Genomic DNA, 15637 nt, shown 5'->3' on the forward strand with positions numbered 1-15637 from the left:
CACCTGCCCGCGTTCTTCACAAAGCCCAGGTCGGCCAGCTCCACATCACACAGCTCACAGCGGAAGCACCCCGGGTGCCAGTTGCTGTTCATGGCCTTGATCACGCGTCCAATGATGAACTCGCCTGGAAGAAGAGAGGTCCCTGCTTGCTGGGCAGGACTTGGCCCCTGCCAGGCCCTGTCCACATCAGCGCTCCTCCAAGCTCAGCCTGGTCCAAGGAACCCTGCCTGCAGCAGAGGAAGGCGGTGCCTGTGGAGGGCTAGAAGGGAAATGCTCAGAGATGGGCAAGGTGGACAGGGAAGAGCCCCTCCACCCAGCAGGCCAGGCCCGTGGGCACTCCACCGCAGGACCCTCATCCGCCCACCTCCCACTTCCCAGGCAGCAGCGGACTCACCGCAGGATCCGCAGCACGGGGCAAACAGCATTTGGAAGTCGTGTTCGCAGTATTTCCGGCCCTCAAACTGCAAATGGGCCATAGACAAGACCAATAAATCACCCATCATTCCCACGAGCCTCCTCCACACCCGTACCCCTGCCTTTGTTGGGTCAGGACCTGATGGCAGGGACGGATGGGTGTGGAACTGAGAGGAGCGCATTCCAGAAACCAGAGCAGGGGGTGGGGCCTCATGACACAAAGAGGTGCCCAGAAAGGGGCTTCCATAGGAACCACTGCAGAAGTCCCCAGGGCCAGCTCTCAGAGGGCCCCTGCTGCATGTTAAGGATGGTGTCCCTGTGGGTCCCGAGAGCAGGCCAGACTGCAGGAGGGAGCTTAAGCTGGGACGGGATGAGGTCAAGTTCAAATCATATGCATCTCTTTGCCCTATTTCCTGTGTCCTTTCTGTATGGGAAATCCAGAGGTCACAAAAGAGTGAAGAGAATTAAAAAGGGGACACAGGAGGGTCTGAGGGAGGGAGAGGAGGGCAGGAATGGAGGCACAACTGAGTACTGCAGCCAGTGGGAGTGGACACCCCCGTGGAGCCACTTTTTGGCAGCGAGGACCAGGCACTGGCCCAAGGATGTCAAAGCCTGCCTGTCTCCCTCTCCCTGAACAATTTTTTTCTTGTTTAAAAATCTGGCTTTTCTGTTTTCTATAACAAGTGCCTATTCGACTGCAGCCCTATCCAGTGACCTGGGGAGGCAATGGAGGTTTAAGTTCATCCTGCAGTGATATCTGAGCGCCTACTGTATGCCAGGCTTTGTTCTAAGCACATGGCCCCTTCAGAACCGTCTACTCTTCCCGTTGCCTCTACGGCTGGCCAGCACTCCCCAGGAGGCTATGAAGCACCCCAAGAATGCTACTGTGCAAGGCAGATCACACACCCACATCCATCCACCAACGATCCCTTAGGATCCTCAAAAGCTACTGCATCTGCCCCCAGTCCCTGGTCCCCACCTCCACTGCCACCGTCAGTGGTGTGCTGGTAAGTGTGTAACAACCAGCTCTTGGTGGCATGGAGGGAAGTGGCTGATGCATAGTGTTGGTGAAAACATCCCCCCAGGGTGATTTCCAGCTGCCAACGCAACACTGACCCAGTCGGGAAGACATGGGCACTGGCTGCCTTGGAGGTAGGAAGGATAGAAATAACCTCGGAAGCATAGAGGATAGTAAAATGTAACAAAATAATTAGGAAGTGGGGAGTTTTATATATTAGTTACCTTTGTGGGGTTTTTTAAAGTATTTTTTTAGCTGTGTATGGACTCAGGGCCTCTATTTGTTTTGATGTGGTGCCAGGATGGAACCCAGTGCCCCACACTTGCCAGGCAAGTGCTCTGCCGCTGAGCCCCAGCTCCAGCCCCACCTTTGTTTTTAATAAAATGTTTCTTCACATTTGTGCATTTCCACAACTTAATTTTTTAATGATGACTATTTAATAATCATTTTGCAAGACTAAAGATTTAACAACCTGCTCCTATGAGCTGGTGACAGCCACTCGAGGTCCCTTCACTTTTATCTGGATCATTGTAATAACCCAGCTCCGGGTCCCACCTGGCCTCCAGCTTCTGTCCCTGGCCCCCTGACAGTTTCCTCTAACACAGCAACCAGAGGGGTCATTTTCCAAGATCAGGCATATGGTGTGACTCCGCATTCCTACTCCAATCTCTTGCAGAGTGGAAGCCTAAGGTTCTATATGGCTCTACAGGACCAAAGGAGATCCATCTCCCTGTCATCCCCATCTCCTGCCATTCTCCTGTTCCCTCTGCTTCCATGATGGCCTTCCTACTGTTCCCCAAACACCCCGCACCCACCACCACCACGGGCCTTTGCACATGCTGTGTTATTATGAGTGCTCTACCTGCAGATGCGCGGGTGGCTCCCTGCCCTTCCACTCTGCTCAGATGTGACCTGCCCTGGTCACCCACCTCCTGCCCTGGATTCCTGACGAACAGGGCACTGGCACCATAGATGCACCATCGAGTCACTACTTACCGTCTGTTCCCAACAGAGGCCAAGCGCCATGAGGGCAGCCTCTTCCTGCCACCAGGGCGTGCTGGTCTCTGCCCAGAGGAGGTTGTGAAGTCACCTGTGTGGCCTCACATGTCACAGGTGACAGGCCCACACAGGTGCGGCTCAAGATGTGGATCTGTCAATGGTCAGTTCCCAGGGGGTGGGCAGAGTCCTACTGACCCCGAGCATCCTCACCTCATAGAAGAGCCCCTCGGGAAAGGGCCGGAAGCACTGGGCACACACGAAGCAGTGCTCATGGTACAGCTCCCCGTTGCTGTTGACGATGCGCTCCGCGGGCGCGAAGCGGGCCTGGCAGCGCTGGCACACGGCGTTGGCCAAGGCGTCAGACATGTTGCTGGAGGGCAGAGGGCGTGGGAGGAGGTCAGGCCCGGAGGGAAGGCTGCCTCCATAGCCCTCCCGCTTCTTAAACGGTTGAAATGGCCTCTGAGGTCTGGAAACTTGCTCACCTTCCAGGACCACCAGGCTGAGACCACCTGGCCCAGCTGAGACCACCCAGCTCCGCTGGCCACGTACATTCCCCCAACTACTTGTGAAGGCTTGCTAAGCCCCAGCATGGGCCGGGGGCCACAGTGTGCATTTCCCACGAGGCCACCCCAGCCCCACGAGGCCAGCGTAGTGTCTCTGATTACTGACGAAGGAACAGAGCACAGAGAGAGTGAGCTCTGTTCACGATGGTTCACCATGGGCCATGGCAGAACCTCCATCTGAAAAGAAACCCCCTTCCTCAAGGGATTAGTCTCAGGTATAGAATATAACCAAGGCTCAGGCTTTGTATTCTCACTCTAATTTAATCCTCAAGGAAACTCCATAGCTACTGTTGCTCCAGGTGATGGGCCTAAGACTCAGAGAGGTTACGTAACTCATACAAGCTCACAGCAGGTATAAAAAACAAAGAGTCCAGATTTGAATAGAAACTGTCAGATGTTGGAGGTTCCTTCCTCTGCACCATAAGTTAGTTTCAAATCAACTATTCCCACAGAAACCTGAATCATGAAGTCGTCTAGAGTGTGGATCTCTGGGGGTGTAGTTGGGGGAGATTGCCCTCATCTATGTTGTCTTCCCTCTGGGAGGACTGGAACCCTAACTACAGAAGACTCCTTTATCCGTGGTTTTAACCATGGTCTGAAAATAGTAGGAAACAGAAAATTCTAGCCTGAAGGTGCAGCTCAGTGATAGAGCACTTGCCTAGCATGTACCAGGTCCTGATTTCTAACCCTAGCACTGAAAAAAAAAAAAAAGACCGAATGAAAGAAAATTCCAGAAACAATTCATAAGTTTTCAATTGTGTGCCATTCCAGGTTTTGTGTTGAATCCAAATTAAGGATTCAAGTCCATACAACCTTGCTCCTCATCTCACCCTGGACGTGAGTCATTCCTCTATCCAGTGGACCATACTGTCCTGTGTGTGTGTACAGTATAGGCCAATAGCCTTTGGGGGGCTTGGTATTATCCACAGTTTCAGGCATCTACTGGGGATCTTTGAGGGTGTCCCCGTGGATAAAGGGGACTACACTGAACTGACCCACACTCTCAGAGGCCCTGAGGCATAACCAGGAGGCTGGTCAGATTCAAAAGTGCAGTCACCATGGAGCCCTGACACCACCCACCATCCCCCTATGACCATCCAAACTCCTGACACCCGCATCTTTGACTGGAGGGGCAGCAAACAGATTCTGTCTCAAGTGTCCACTCCCATGGATTACTGGTGCCTGTCTGGAAGGCTGGGCAAAGAAGAACTGGGTTTCTTCAGTGTGGGCCGTGAGTGTCACAGCAGGTTTCTGGCACAAGGAGACAGACTAGAAACTGGGAAGGGGTCTCCTGTCTTCTCTGCTTGGGGACCTGTGTGGCAGGTACAGGGCCACAAGGCCAATCGGCAACTTGCCAGGCAGGCCAGACTTCTATCCTCTGAGTTTTGGGAATCAGAGACGCCTGCTGTATCCATGTTCAGACCAGAGGGAAAGGAAACAGGGACGTGGTAGCAGACATCAGGAACAGGCAAAGATGAAAGGACGGCTTTGCACACAGCAGCCTCAGCTCCCCAATCCTCCCAGTTCCCTGCTGCTCTCCACGAGGCAGGCCAGTCCCTCAGGATGGATGACTGACCACCCTGGGTACACTGACTCGGTTGGGACAGGCCTGACTTCCTTCCTAAAGAACACTCTGAGCTTTTTCTTTGGAAGAACACACCCAAGGTGACAGAGAAGACGGTCCAATGCCCGACTATGAACATGACCTCACGGGTCTTGAAGAGGTCAGAAATCAACAGGAAATCCTGTGACTGTGGGCCTGGAATGCCCCCCTCCCAGGACCCAGAAATGAAACCAAATTAAGGATTCAAGTCCAGCCCCAGTCTTTTGTATCCTGCCTTAAAACCCAGACTTCTGGACTCTGACCAAGAGAGCTCACAGCTCATCTTCCACTTGCCCGCCAAGACCCCTTGCAGACCCCAGGTCTCTGCTGCAGGTTCTGGCCTTGGGGACAGCCCCTCCCTCTCTGGCTTCTGGCTGAGCTGGTCTAACTCCCATGTCCAGTAGCTGCCGGATGGCTGTGCCCCTATGCAGCAGCAGTTGTCCCTCATTACCTAGCTAGCTCCTCCACTAGGCCACTCGACTGTCATGTGTCGAGGGCCCTAAACAGCAGCCTGATCACGCCCCTGTTCTTCTACCTTTTGCTTCATCTTCAAGTTGACACCCAGCAGCCAGCCCCTAACCAGAGGGGCTGGCCCTTCACTGGTCTGTGCCTAGTTCCCTGGCTGAGTCCCTGAGTTTCTCCGCTTGAGGATTTGCCCCCTTCCCTTGCACAACCCACTCCTCCTAAACCCACTCATGCCCCAGCCCAAGTCTTGGTCACTAGAAACCCCACAGGGCGCTCTGGGAGTTTCCATGGCTACATCCTCATGCTACCCTGAGAACACAGAACATTCTAGCCCACTGAAAAGACACCTGAATGAGCCCAGACCACTGACGCTCAGCACCACCAGGAAAAAAAAAATGTGAGCTTTCCCCACAGGGGAGGAAGAGAGCAACACAGATAGGGGCTCGCGGCTCACCACCCAACTCCAGTCCCGACAGGCCCAGCCATCCATTGCTGCACCTGAAAGAAGGGACCAGGACAACAGTGACTGCATGGTGGCACTGGAGGAAAGAAAGACTGGCACCAGTATGTCAAGCACAGAGGCCAGGGCCGGGCAGGCAAAGTGCTGGATAAAGGGACTGTTGTTTTCCAACAACTCGGAGCGTTCCAGAGTCCCTCCAATGGGGCCAGTTCCGGGGGGCAGGCCTGCAGGCTGCCTGCAAGAGGGCAGAAGGTCAGAGACATAGACATTCCACGCCCTCTTCTGCACATTCCACCCAAGAACAGGGAGCACAAAGTCTGCCCAGCTGTCCTCCAAGGAGACACCGCCACCCCGCCCCCAGCCACACAACACACAGCACACTGCCAGGGGACAAACCCCAGAGATGGGAGAGTGAACACCCTCCCCTGCACACCCCAACTCTTTTGATCTGGACAGATGACACAGCCAAATTTGGTGTTTGTTTGTTTGTTTGTTTGTTTTGCAGTACTGAGGCTTAAGCCTACAGACACTCTACCACTGAGCTCCTCCCCAGTCCTTTTTACTTTTATCTGGAGACAGTCTCCCTCAGTTGCCTTGGCTGGCCTTGAACTTGCCATCCTCCTGCCTCAGTCTTCTGAGTAGCTGGGATTACAGGTATGCACCATCATCCCCAGCCAACACAAGCCAAATTGCCATAAAATGTCCCCGAGTTTGACAGTGTTTGACAGACTGCAATGAATGAGGTGACGGGAGCCTTCTCTGGGCCAGGCCCTTGAGAGCAGAGGTTGCTAATTCCAAATAAGGAGATTGAAACAGAGAGTGGGTCACACCTGTGGGTCACACAAAATTGGACTCAGGTCTCCTCCTGTCCCTTTCCAGACCTTGTTTTTTTACTCAACCCCCAACCTTCCTCTCTGCCAGCCTCCCATCAATCAGAGCCTAAAAGATAGTGAGAAGGCCTGGGGAGAGAAAGGGACTAGCCACAACAGGTCTGGTCACAATGAGCCAGGGTTACTGAGGCCACATCATCCTGGTTATCAGTCAGCCCTGTGGCTTGTCCTCTACAGCCAGGCTGCAACCTGCCTCAGATGCTCCCAGGGGCAAAGTGCTCTCTGAACCCAACTTCTTCATCTGTGAAATGGAAAGTTCTATCCAAGTCTTGCTGGGAGGGTTCAGTGAAGTGATGCCCACAGCAGTGAGTGGCACTCCTTCCCTCTTCCAGCTAGGTCTTTACTGAGCACCTGTGCTGTCCCAGGAATTATTCCAGGTGCTGGGGGAAGGGAATCCCACTGCAGCATAGCCTCAGCAGGTCCTAGAGCCCGCGGCTTCCAACCCCGCAGCACTGCTGGCCCTTCTCCCAGCTCTTCCCCCATGGGACCGGTCAGAGGCCAAGTCAGGGGTCACCGGGCTGCACTCAGTAAACAGGAATTTACACAAAGTCAGCACCACTTACCCTCTTCCACGGGGATGCTTGCCTTACACGTGACACAGGAACATTACAAATGTTCGTGCTTGCTATACATGTGACACAGGAACATTACAAATCCACATGAAACCTGTTGCAAATTACTGAGCTTTTTCTGCAACTCTGCCACCTTTGTTTCTTTTCATCAAGTACATTTTTTAAATATATATATATATTTTTTTTTTCAGCTGAAGTTGGACACAATACCTTTATGTTATTTATTTATTTTTATGTGGTGCTGAGGATCGAACCCAGGACCTCGCACATGCTAGGCAAACGCTCTACCAAGGAGCCACAACCCCAGCCCCTCATCAGGTACATTTTAAGTGTGTCACACCCAGATCAGGGAACTGGCCAAAGGCATGAGGGAAATCCAAAGAAAAACAAAATCGAGTGGTGCATAAACGTGTGTGGAGGTGTGGAACCTTCCTGAGACCTGATTTTCATTACGGGCCCAGGTCACTCCTTACACCTTGGCCATGTTATTGTGTTGCATTCATGTTGTAAAAATTACTCTCCAGCATGAGCTTTGGGCCATGAATGCCCTGGCCATCCACAGGTCTGCCACCATAGTTCCTACCACAGACACCCAGGGTCGTCAAGAGCTGACCTGCTCAGCCATGCTCAGGTGAGTTACTTGGTTTCCTGAACCTCAGGTTACCTACCTGAGCGGAGGGCTCACCAGTTCCTCATCCCGGCCTCTGATGGGGCTGCAGCTGTGAGCCCAGCCGGTGGCAGGCACTCCACAGACCCCGACTCTGCAGGCTGTGAGTCCTCCTTCCCACCTGATACCTTCCCCCTTCCCTCCCTCTTCAAGCCTGGAAGACAGCTCTAAGGGCTTGGTCCTCTATCTCCCTCTGTCAAAGCCTTCCTTGGCCATGGGCAGGCAGGGAGCTCAGAGTCTTCTCACTGGTTAGCATTTAGCTGGACACCTTTCCTCGCTGGGGGCTGCAGACTTTCCTGTGTCTGTGACTGCAGCTCCCCGGCTCCCCAGCCCCTCCTCCCTGTCTCAACCTCCTTTCCTACAATTCCTCCCTACCTCCTCCTCAGAGGAGCCCCCCTGTCACTTTGATGCCAATGACTCCAAGTACCCCTTCCAGTCTGAAAGCAACAACGCGCAGTGACAGAGGGCAACTGATTTCTAACATACACCCTCCGTGCGCACTGCCCCCCAAAGGTTGATCACAAATGACATCAAACCCAATCTCACGGGGTGGTACCCGCCTGCCCTGTGGTCAACCCCAGCCCTGTACCTGAGCCCTGGGGAGCAAGGCCCATGGCCAGCCGTCGGAAGGCCCAGGCGGGGTTTCCGAGACAAGGCCAGCGGCTGCAGTTTTCCTGCCATTGTCCTCGGCGACCCCGCCCAGCCTCTCGCCACCTACCCTGGGGTGGCTGATGGCGGGCTCTGCCGGTGCTGGCGCCTCCGGTACAGCCCCGACGCGGCGAGCGCGCCTAGTCGGGCAGCCATGACTTGGGGCCACCGCCTAATCGTCGTGGACGCAGGCGACCTGGCGGATGTGGCGTCGGACCACCGGCCTGGGAGCGAAGACGCGGCGGGCGGGCGCAGCCACCTCCGCCAGGCACCGCGACGGGACGGGCGTGCGGCGCCTCCCCCGCGGGACAGGAGCTCTGGTTACACGCTAGGATCTCCAAAGGGCAGCAGAGTCAACTCCAAATAGAAAGGATATTGTTCGCGCACCGCGGGGGCAGCTCGGTGAAAGCTGAGGCTGGCTGGGTTGGGTCCCAGCTGGGGAGGGGACTGGGTTGGGAAGGTCCCAAACCAGCATTGAGGTGAGATAGAGAGGGTATCCAGCAGGTCTCAGGCTGCCACCTGCACAGGAAGGACCCCTGAGCCCCCTGAACCTGCTGAGGTGGGCAGTGTGAGACTGGGCCAGTTCCAGAATCCAGGAAACAGTTAAGAAACTAATGAGGGAGTGATACTTGCTCTCTTCCCTTGCTCCCATCCCTGAGATCCTGCAGCCACCAATACCACTTAGGACACCTGGATCAGAGCAGTCAGGTAGGTCCTCTAAAACCCCACCAACAAACAGCCAGGCATTCCAAAAGAAGTCCACACCCTCAACATTTAGAGGAAAGGCAGTCCCCTGGCTTGCCAGAAAAGCAGAAGCAAAAGATTTTTTACCTGTAGAGATTGCTGGGATTACTTGCCATCCAAGTCAAAGCACCCAAGTTCAGTGCTAGGGCTGTAGCCACTTCTGGCCAAGCAGTCACTGTGCTCCACAATAAAATAAAGATCCAGAGAACTCACAGAAAAATTTTAACACTGATTCCATTTCCTTGAAGACCCTTTCTAGTAAGTTCAGACAGAACGTATAGAATTTTCCTCCTTCTTCCCCAAGAAAGAGACGGCAGCCAACATTCCAGACAGCAGATGGCTTGAACTAGGGTGAGAGAAAAATTTGAAGGGTCCCTGTTGCCACCCAGATGCCACTCACACCACAAGGAACACACATCACCTCCCAACACGGGGAAGTACTCATTCACCACTCTGGGGTCAGCCTCAATATACAATCAGCTGACCTCAAGCATTGGGTGCAATATCATTTATAAACGCGCTCCAATTCCAAAGTTACCCAATGCTGATCAATTCAACAAATATTTTTTAAAGGTGCCTGGGGCTAAAGGGCATATAGAAGCTGAGGAGCCAAAAAGCCATGCTCTGCTGTGACCAGTCAAGGACTTAGGAAGTTTAGGCAGAAAGTTTTGTTAGAGCAGCTTCGAGTCAGTACCCAGGTCTTGGACCTCTCTTACCACCCTGGCTCAGTCCTTCCAATGCAGAAATTCTGAACACTAGATCCCAGAACTCTAGCCCAGAGCTACCATTTTATTTAAGGAAGGAACATTTATTTGAGGGCCCCTAAGGCCACACACAGATCCAGGAGGGAAGCTGCCATAGTTTGAGTCTGAAATGTCCCTTGAAGGACATGTTAAAGGCTTTGTTCCTAGTCCATGGTGCTATTAAGAGATGGTGGACCCTTTAAGAGGTGTGCCTTTAAAGAGGACAGTGAGACTTCAACCCTTCCTATTTCTTATTTTGCATTTTGACCATGATTTTGCTCTATAAGTACTCTTGCCATGATGTACCATCACGGGCCCAAAGCTAAAGGGTCCAGTTAGTCATGGACTAGGAACTCTGAAACCATGGGCTAAAATAAACCTTTTCTCTTTATAAGTTGATTATCTTGGGTGTTTATTAGAGTAACAGAAAGCTGACTAACACAGAAGCCATAACTATACGTGTTTTGTACAATCTAATATGTAAATGAAGTTCAAGTACAAGGTTACTAAGTATTAAGCAATTCAAGAAGTACTATAAAATAAGACACAAAAGGTTAGCAATTGGGAGAGGCTTTAGAGTCTGACTGACCCCAAATCTCTGATCTTTGCATAGCCTTGCATCCTCTGTAGCTGGTCCACTGAAGATATGGGGGTAGATGCCATACTGAGCTACCCAGCCAAGACTCTGGTCCCAGAGGACACAGTTGCAAAACTGCAGTAAGAGTGACATAGCAAAAAATGGCAGACTAAGGGCCTCCAGAAGTTTATCCTTCTATAAAAACATTGAAAAAACTGGCAAATATGGTCAGAATCTACTTTTTTCAGAGCCTTTTATAAGCCAAAGGCTTATAAAAACCCTGAGGCATCTAGTCAAGAAAAAGAGATGATCGTGGCAGGGTGGCACACACCTGTAATCTCAGCAGCTTGGGAGGCTGAGGCAGGAGCATCGCGAGTTCAAAGCCAGCCTCAGCAACTCAGTGAGGCCAGAAGCAACTTAGAGAAACCCTGTCTCGGGGCTGGGGATGTGGCTCAAGCGGTAGTGCGCTCGCCTGGCATGCGTGCGGCCCAGGTTCGATTCTCAGCACCACATACAAACAAAGATGTTGTGTCCGCCAATAACTAAAAAATAAATATTAAAATTCTCTTTCAAAAAAAAAAAAAAAAAAGAAACCCTGTCTCAAAATAAAAAGCACTGGGGATGTGACTCAGTGGTTAATGCCCTTGGGTCCAATTCCTGGTACCAAAAGAGAAAAGAAAGAAAGAAAAGCAGATGAATCTTAGTAAGAAGAGTAAGTTCTGGGATATTTTAACTCACCCTAGTCCCTTCTTATCACACTCCCTAACTGCATGGTGGCTCTGAAAAATAATAGCTCAAAGCCTAATAAGGAGAGAGCAGAACAGAATACTACTAACAATATATCAACATTATACGAATTTGCTGAAGTAGCCAAATTTCTAGAAGGACAGAAACCATCAAAACTGTCTCAAGAAGAAACAGAAATCCAAATATACTTGTAACAAGCTAAGAGACTGAGTTATTTATCAAAAAAAAAAAAAAAAACTTCCCACAAAGAAAAGCATAGGAACAGATGGATTCTCTGGCAAAAAAAAAAAAAAAAAGAAAGAAAGAAATATATATAGTTTCAAAATACATGATGTAATCCTCTTCACTTTTGTCTTTAATAACTCCCCCTTGCTGGGTGCAGTGCTGCCCACCTATAATCCCAGTGGCTCAGGAGGCTGAGGCAGGAGGATCGCAAGTTCAAAGCCAGCCTCAGCAATTTAGTGAGGCCCTAAGCCACTCAGTGAGACCCTGTCTCTAAATAAATATTTTTAAAAAGGGGCTGGGGATGTGGCTCAGTGGTTAAGTGCCCCTGGGTTCAATCTCCAGTACCAAAACAAACAAATAAACAAATAAAAACTGCCCCTTGCCTCAACATTCTTTAATGTGCACATAGTTCACTATGGCATGCATATTCCCACTGCAATGCTCTGTTATTCCCAAATAAATGCCATTGTTCTTTGAAGAATCTCTCTCTCTCTGATAATTTTTTTAGGTTGATATAAATATATGAAGAACTCTTATAATTCAAAAAGACAACACAATTTAAAAATGGACAAAGGTCCAGACATGGCGATACACATCTGTACTCCCATCTGCTCCAGAGGCTGAGGCAGGAGGATTGCAAGTTTGCAACCAACCTACACAACTGAGTGAGACCCTATCTCTAAATAAAAAATAAAAATAAAAGGGCTAGCTATATATCCCAGTGATAAAGTGCCCCTGGGTTCAATTCCCAGTATCAAAAAAGAAAAGATAGGCCAGAGAGCAAAGGATTCTCATAGATATTTCTCCAAAGAAGATATATTAGTGCCCCATAAATACATGAAAATATGTTCAACATCTTTTAATCATTAGGGAATGAAAATTAAAACCACAATGTGAAACACTCCATTTCCACCAAACCAGACAATAAGTGTTAAGGAAGATGTTGAGAAACTGGAACCCTCATACATGCCTGGTGTAAAACTGTGTAAATATAAATACAAAACTATGCAGTTAACTCAGAAAATAGCTTGACGATTTCTCAAAAGCTTTAACATAGAGTTACCATATAACCCAGAAATTCCAATCCTGGGTATATGCACAAGAAACAAGCAAGTTTCTAAAAAAAGAAAGAAAGGAGAAAGAAAAGATGTTCATACAAAAACTTTTATAAGAATGTTACAGCAGCTGGGTACTATGATTCAAGCCTGTAATCCCGGAGACTCAGGAGGCTGAGGCAGGAGGACTGCAAGTTTGATACCAGCCTCAACAACTTAGTAAGATCCTGTCTCAAGATAACATAGAAGAGGGGGCTGGGGATGTGGCTCAAGTGGTAGCGTGCTTGCCTGGCATGCGTGCGGCCCGGGTTCGTGTCCGCCGAGAACTAAAAAATAAATATTAAAAAATTTCTCTCTCTCTCTCTCTCTCTCTCTCTCTCTCTCTCTCTCTCTCTCAAAAATAAATAAATAAATAAATAACATAGAAGAATATACCTGAGTGGCAGAGCATCCTGGGTTCAATCCACAATACCACAAGGGGAAAGAAAGGACTCATAGCAGCATTACTCCTAACAGCCCCAAATAGAAACAATTCTAATGTCCACCATCGGTGAATGGATTAAAGAAAATATGATACACCCACATAAAGGAATATCGTTCAGTTAAAAAAGGAATGAAGTTTGACTCATGCTACAACATGGATGGACCTTGGAAACATGCTAAATGGAAAAAAATGAGGTTAAAAATGCTCCATAATGTATGGTTCTATTTCTATGAAATGTCTAGAACAGGCAAATCTGTAGATCAGCATACAGCAAGTTAGCATATTAGCAGGTGCCAGGGGATAGGGGAGGGTAGGTTGATAACCAGGGGGTACATGGTTTCTTTTGAGGAAGATTTAAATGTTCTGGTTTAGCTAGGGGGCAGCCAGATCCCTCTGAATGTTATAAAGATATCACTTGTCACACATTTCACATTTTACTTAAGCCCTGGCTGCATCACAACCCCATGGGCTGTCCAGAGGGCTCTGGCTGCCCCCTAGCTACACCTTGGCCAACTCCTTCTCTAAGGGAGTCATTGGGCATGCCCCTTGCCCATTAGGGTGCAGGAAACATTGGAAGATGTAAGGGGACAGATCACACTCCGCACTGTGCCGAGCACGGAGCTAAGCATGCAATCGGGCACATGGAGGCCTTAGAGTGAGGGTGATCCACTCTGCAGGGGCAAAGCCACTGAGTATAGACTGTAGAGGGTGCCACCTTGCGGGCTTCATTTTGAGGAATGCCTGGGATGGCTGGGCCTCTGGGCAGGTGACCCTCCTACCTCCACCCTCTGGAACAATGAAGATGCCAAAGCTCCCTTCAGCTGAGACAAAGAGCCTGGGTTCCATGTATGAATATGTCACAATGAATCCCACTATTATGTATAATTATAATGCACTGATTAAAAACTAGAAATAGGGGCTGGGATTGTGGCTCAGCGGTAGAGCGCTCGCCTAGCACAGGCGGGTCCCGGGTTCAATTCTCAGCACCTCATAAAAATAAAGACATTGTGTTATGTCCACCTACACCAAAAAAAAAAAAAAAAAAAAAAAAAAAAAAAAGCCTAGAAATAAGTATCTGTATGACTTAAAAAAAAAAAAGAATCTGGGTTTTAAGTTCCAAAGTCACTGTGTTGCAGGCTGAGCTAAGTCTCTTTCTTGTCTGGTACAACCTCTCCCTCAGTAGCCACACCATATTCCATGCCTCACTGACCCTTCTCCCCCTAGCTCAGCTCTGCCTCCCCTGCTGTATTCCCTCTGCCACCCAGGAGGGAACTCCATGATTGCTGGCCTCTCAACCATCCACTGCTTCATCTCTACCTTGGCAAAGTACCCATGGGTGTATCTGCATAGGGCAGTTCCTCGAATGTCACTCCAGATCACTTTGGAAGCTCTACACTGCCCCCACTCTGCTCTTGCCTGCTGTGATTCTGGGGCAGGTGTGGGAGCAGAGGAGGCATTTCCAAAAGGCAATCTGGCTCTAAGCAGCATCAGGGTAGTGAGTGAGGGCACCAGAGTAGTGAGTGAGGTCCCCAGGATCCAGCATGAGGAACTGCCCCAACATCATGCCAGGGAAATAGACATGGAGGGACACCGTGGCATGAAACCGTGCAAATAAACCTTCACAGCTTCTGGGACAGGAAGAATTCTCGCCCACTCCCAAGACTGAGTCTCATGTCCATTCCTCAGCAGCTGGCCTGGCCAGAAGCCCTGTGTGTGGAAGGGCAGGAAGCCAGTTCTAGCACAACACTGCAGGGAGAAGGGCAGGCTTCAAAGAAAGATGTCAACTTATGCTCTTGGACGGCTCACAGCTGTGCAGAACAAATGAGCAGGAGAAATACTAAGAAAAAAAAAGACTGGATAAAGTCACCAAAAGCATCCGTGAAGGGTAGCTCTGAGGAATAGCCATGGATGTTTTCTTCTTTTGTTTTGTATCTGTTATCTCCCATTTTTCTGGGATTTTCCTAATTCTCTAAGATGAGCAATATTACTTTGAACAAGAAAGGTGTTTGTTCACCATTCCTGTGTAATTTGATAACCAGCATTTCTCCTGGACCCCTGCAGCCGGAGGGCTGCTGACCACACCCTGTCTTCCTGGGTTCCCGCTGGCTGTGGATGGCTGACCTGACAGTGTCCATCTCCAAGGAGGGCCAAGAGACACAGGCTTAAGGGGACACCTGCCTGGGAAATAAAGGTGCCTCTGGTCCCCACTCTGGCTTTACTTCCTCCTGAGTGAGAAAGGTCATCTGGCCTTTTATTAGGATCTTTCCAGTTGGAGAGGTAGGTGACCTCTTATGCACCCTAGCCACGCCTGCCTCCATATTGGTTCTGTAGCTGCTACAAACTGTCCCTGTTTTTCTCCTTCCTTTTCCTCAAAAACTGAGGGCAAAGAACTAGGCGGCTGGCAGGGAGCCCTGTAGCAAAAGGGAGGCAGGGCCCCATGAGCTCACAGGAGTAACCATAAGGCAGTCTGTGGAATGACAGCTGCCACCCTCCCAAGTCATCTCATCTCACAGATGGGCCTGAGCCAAGATTTCTCAGTATTTCTAAGTGGGGACCGGGGTGGGGATGGGGGTGGGGGTGGCTTTGTCCACAGCCTTGGCAGAGGTCAGGAAGCAGATTAGGGAATGGAAATCCAAACACATCTGAAGGTCTGGTCTCACTGGGTTAGAGGATACACGCTATTTTGGGATTCTGGGGGCTTCCCAGAGACTCTCTCACACAGGCCCAATGGTGACCAGAGGCAGTGTGCTCCTATGGGTAGGG

At 50.2% G+C, this 15637-nt stretch overlaps 1 protein-coding gene across 5 annotated transcripts in view; it reads right to left on the reverse strand.

The window, feature by feature from the left end:
* Positions 1-15637, reverse strand: part of LIMS2 (LIM zinc finger domain containing 2) — a 37332-nt gene that overhangs the window by 14361 nt on the left and 7334 nt on the right. For 2 of the 5 annotated variants that reach the window (XM_081261835.1, XM_081261833.1), the window contains exons 2-4: positions 2642-2801; positions 395-461; positions 4-124 (exon numbers count right to left, since the gene is read on the reverse strand). In XM_081261835.1, the coding sequence (XP_081117961.1) occupies positions 4-124; positions 395-461; positions 2642-2797 (344 nt within the window). In that variant the 5' untranslated portion in view covers positions 2798-2801. Of the gene's footprint in view, positions 1-3; positions 125-394; positions 462-2641; positions 2802-7652; positions 7674-8369; positions 8580-15637 lie in introns of those variants that run through there. The other 3 variants (XR_014018081.1, XM_081261832.1, XM_081261834.1) reach the window with 3 other exon arrangements.

The sequence above is a fragment of the Spermophilus citellus genome (assembly GCF_964194105.1).
Source record: "Spermophilus citellus genome assembly, chromosome: 11".
Taxonomy (NCBI): Eukaryota; Metazoa; Chordata; class Mammalia; order Rodentia; family Sciuridae; genus Spermophilus; species Spermophilus citellus.